The sequence below is a fragment of the Sinocyclocheilus grahami genome, unplaced genomic scaffold, assembly GCF_001515645.1.
Source record: "Sinocyclocheilus grahami isolate Dianchi unplaced genomic scaffold, SAMN03320097.WGS_v1.1 scaffold221.1, whole genome shotgun sequence".
NCBI lineage: Eukaryota > Metazoa > Chordata > Actinopteri > Cypriniformes > Cyprinidae > Sinocyclocheilus > Sinocyclocheilus grahami.
This window is the reverse complement of record NW_015505400.1, coordinates 84,046-86,160: the sequence shown is the minus strand read 5'-3', so window position 1 is coordinate 86,160 and position 2,115 is coordinate 84,046. Positions and strand designations below refer to the sequence as shown.

Below are 2,115 nucleotides of genomic sequence, written 5' to 3'. Positions count from 1 at the left end.
CCACCCGAATAGGTTTACAGTTGTTTTTGGTTGACTCTCTTGTGAAACCGAGGTGCTGATGATATCTCTACTCTACCTAATTTTTTTGTTATTCATACAGGAAGGAAAGGGACCGGTAACCTAGTAATAATCAGTTGTTATCAAACCAGTCATTCTCAGAAAATTATCAGTCAGTATCGAGCAATTTTAACTGAATGGTCCCTAAATACCAGACTGCCAGACCTGAGCGCTGTTAATCAGTAAAATCCCAGAACATACAACGGTAAGAGAATACAATTTTGCTCAATATATTGAGAGTTTGTTCAGCTCTTAATTAAAGATTAATGGATTAGCCATTATGACTTCATATGAAATATTTCACTAAATTAAGTATATTTTTTGATTTATGCATTTAAGACCAGTCAAAGTTGAAGACATAACTCATTTCTTTATTATTATTTTTGCACTTTTAGAATAAGTCAAGTCATTTAGCACTTTTATGTATACAAAGCCGATTGTTTCAAAGCAGATTCACAGCAATAAACAAGATAATAACTTATGTTGCACATATTCAATTATAAAACATATATCATTTCAGATGTAAAGCAGCTCTAAAAAGACAAAAGTGCCATTATACAGCTCAATGTAGGTCAGTGTTGACAGTGTGAATGTTGCAAAGGGAATAAAGTCAGTTGATAGTTGATTCAGTTCAGTTTAATAGCACAAGTTAATTAACCTTTAAAAAAATGGTTGTTTCCACTAAAAATTAATTGTTCATGCTGCCTTAAATATTAAGTTTACTCAACTCAAACATCCAAGTTGTCACTTAGAGCAACTTAACATTTAATTTAGACTAAACTTAAAATTTCAAGGCAGCACAAACACTTTTTAAAGTTGAAACCATTTTTTTACAGTGTGAAACAAGTTTATTTGGTAATAAGCAGCTCTACAGAAAGCAATCATTTGAATGATTTATAGCTAAATAAGCTGGTTCTAATAAAGTTCCCCCCCCTCCCCCCACAGTTGGCAGTCAAACATCTTAAACATGGAAACTACTACTCCAGATTTCATATACCCAGATTTGGTGACTCCCTGCCCCGAAAACATGCAGTATATGAACAGCATGGCTTTGGTCTTAGTTTACGTCATAGTCTTCTGTCTGAGCTTGTCGGGCAACACGGTGGTGATCTTCGTGGTGAGCTGCATGGAGAACCGCAGGACATCTACTGACGTTTACCTGATGCACCTGGCCATCGCCGACCTGTTCTTTGCCTTGACTCTCCCATTCTGGGCCGCTTACCTTCACGCCGGCCACTGGATATTCGGCACAATTATGTGCAAACTGATTTCAGGCTTGCAGGAAGCCACATTTTACTGCTGCGTCTTCCTGCTGGCATGCATTAGTGTTGATCGCTACCTGGCCATCGTGAAAGCAACCCAATTCCTCGCCCAAAAACGCCATCTGGTTGGTATAGTGTGTGCGTTGGTGTGGCTATGTGCCTTTTTGTTGTCCCTGCCCATTATGGTGAGTCGCGAGGCATTTAAATCTGGATATATGGAGGAGTATATATGCCATGACAATTTGACCGCAGAAAGCATTGATAACTGGAGGATGAGTTTGCGGATTCTCCACCACAGTTTAGGATTCTTCCTGCCATTAGCCATCATGATGTTCTGTTACGGTTTCACCATGTGCACGCTTTGCCGCACACGCAACAGCCAAAAGCAGAAGGCCATGCGGGTCATCATGTCTGTCGTGTTGGCTTTTATCGTCTGCTGGCTGCCCAATAATATCCTAGAGTTGATAGACACCCTGATGCGAGGTGGCCGGGTGATGGAAACGTGTGAGCTGAGGGACAGCATAGATGTGGCCTTGTACGTCACACAGGCATTGGCTTTTGCCCACTGTGCGATAAACCCCATTTTGTATGCCTTCATTGGAAAGAAATTCCGCAACCAGCTTCTGACGTCTCTCTTTAAGAAAGGCCTGTTGGGCAGAGGTACAGTGTCGAAATATCGAATGGGATCTGTTTATAGCTCTGGAAGCACTAGGCAAATGTCAGTGACTCTGTAGTCAACTGTTATCCTCTTATAATATTAAAATTATACATATTCTTCCTCTTTTGCTACTGTTAA

At 40.2% G+C, this 2,115-nt stretch overlaps 1 protein-coding gene across 1 annotated transcript; it reads left to right on the top strand.

Moving 5' to 3' along the window:
• Positions 1–1,024: 1,024 nt before the first annotated feature.
• LOC107596606 (C-X-C chemokine receptor type 1-like) lies at positions 1,025–2,053 on the top strand. Its single transcript, XM_016287362.1, has one exon. The coding sequence runs from the start codon at positions 1,025–1,027 to the stop codon at positions 2,051–2,053; it is 1,029 nt and encodes a 342-aa protein (XP_016142848.1).
• The last annotated feature ends 62 nt before the right edge of the window (positions 2,054–2,115 follow it).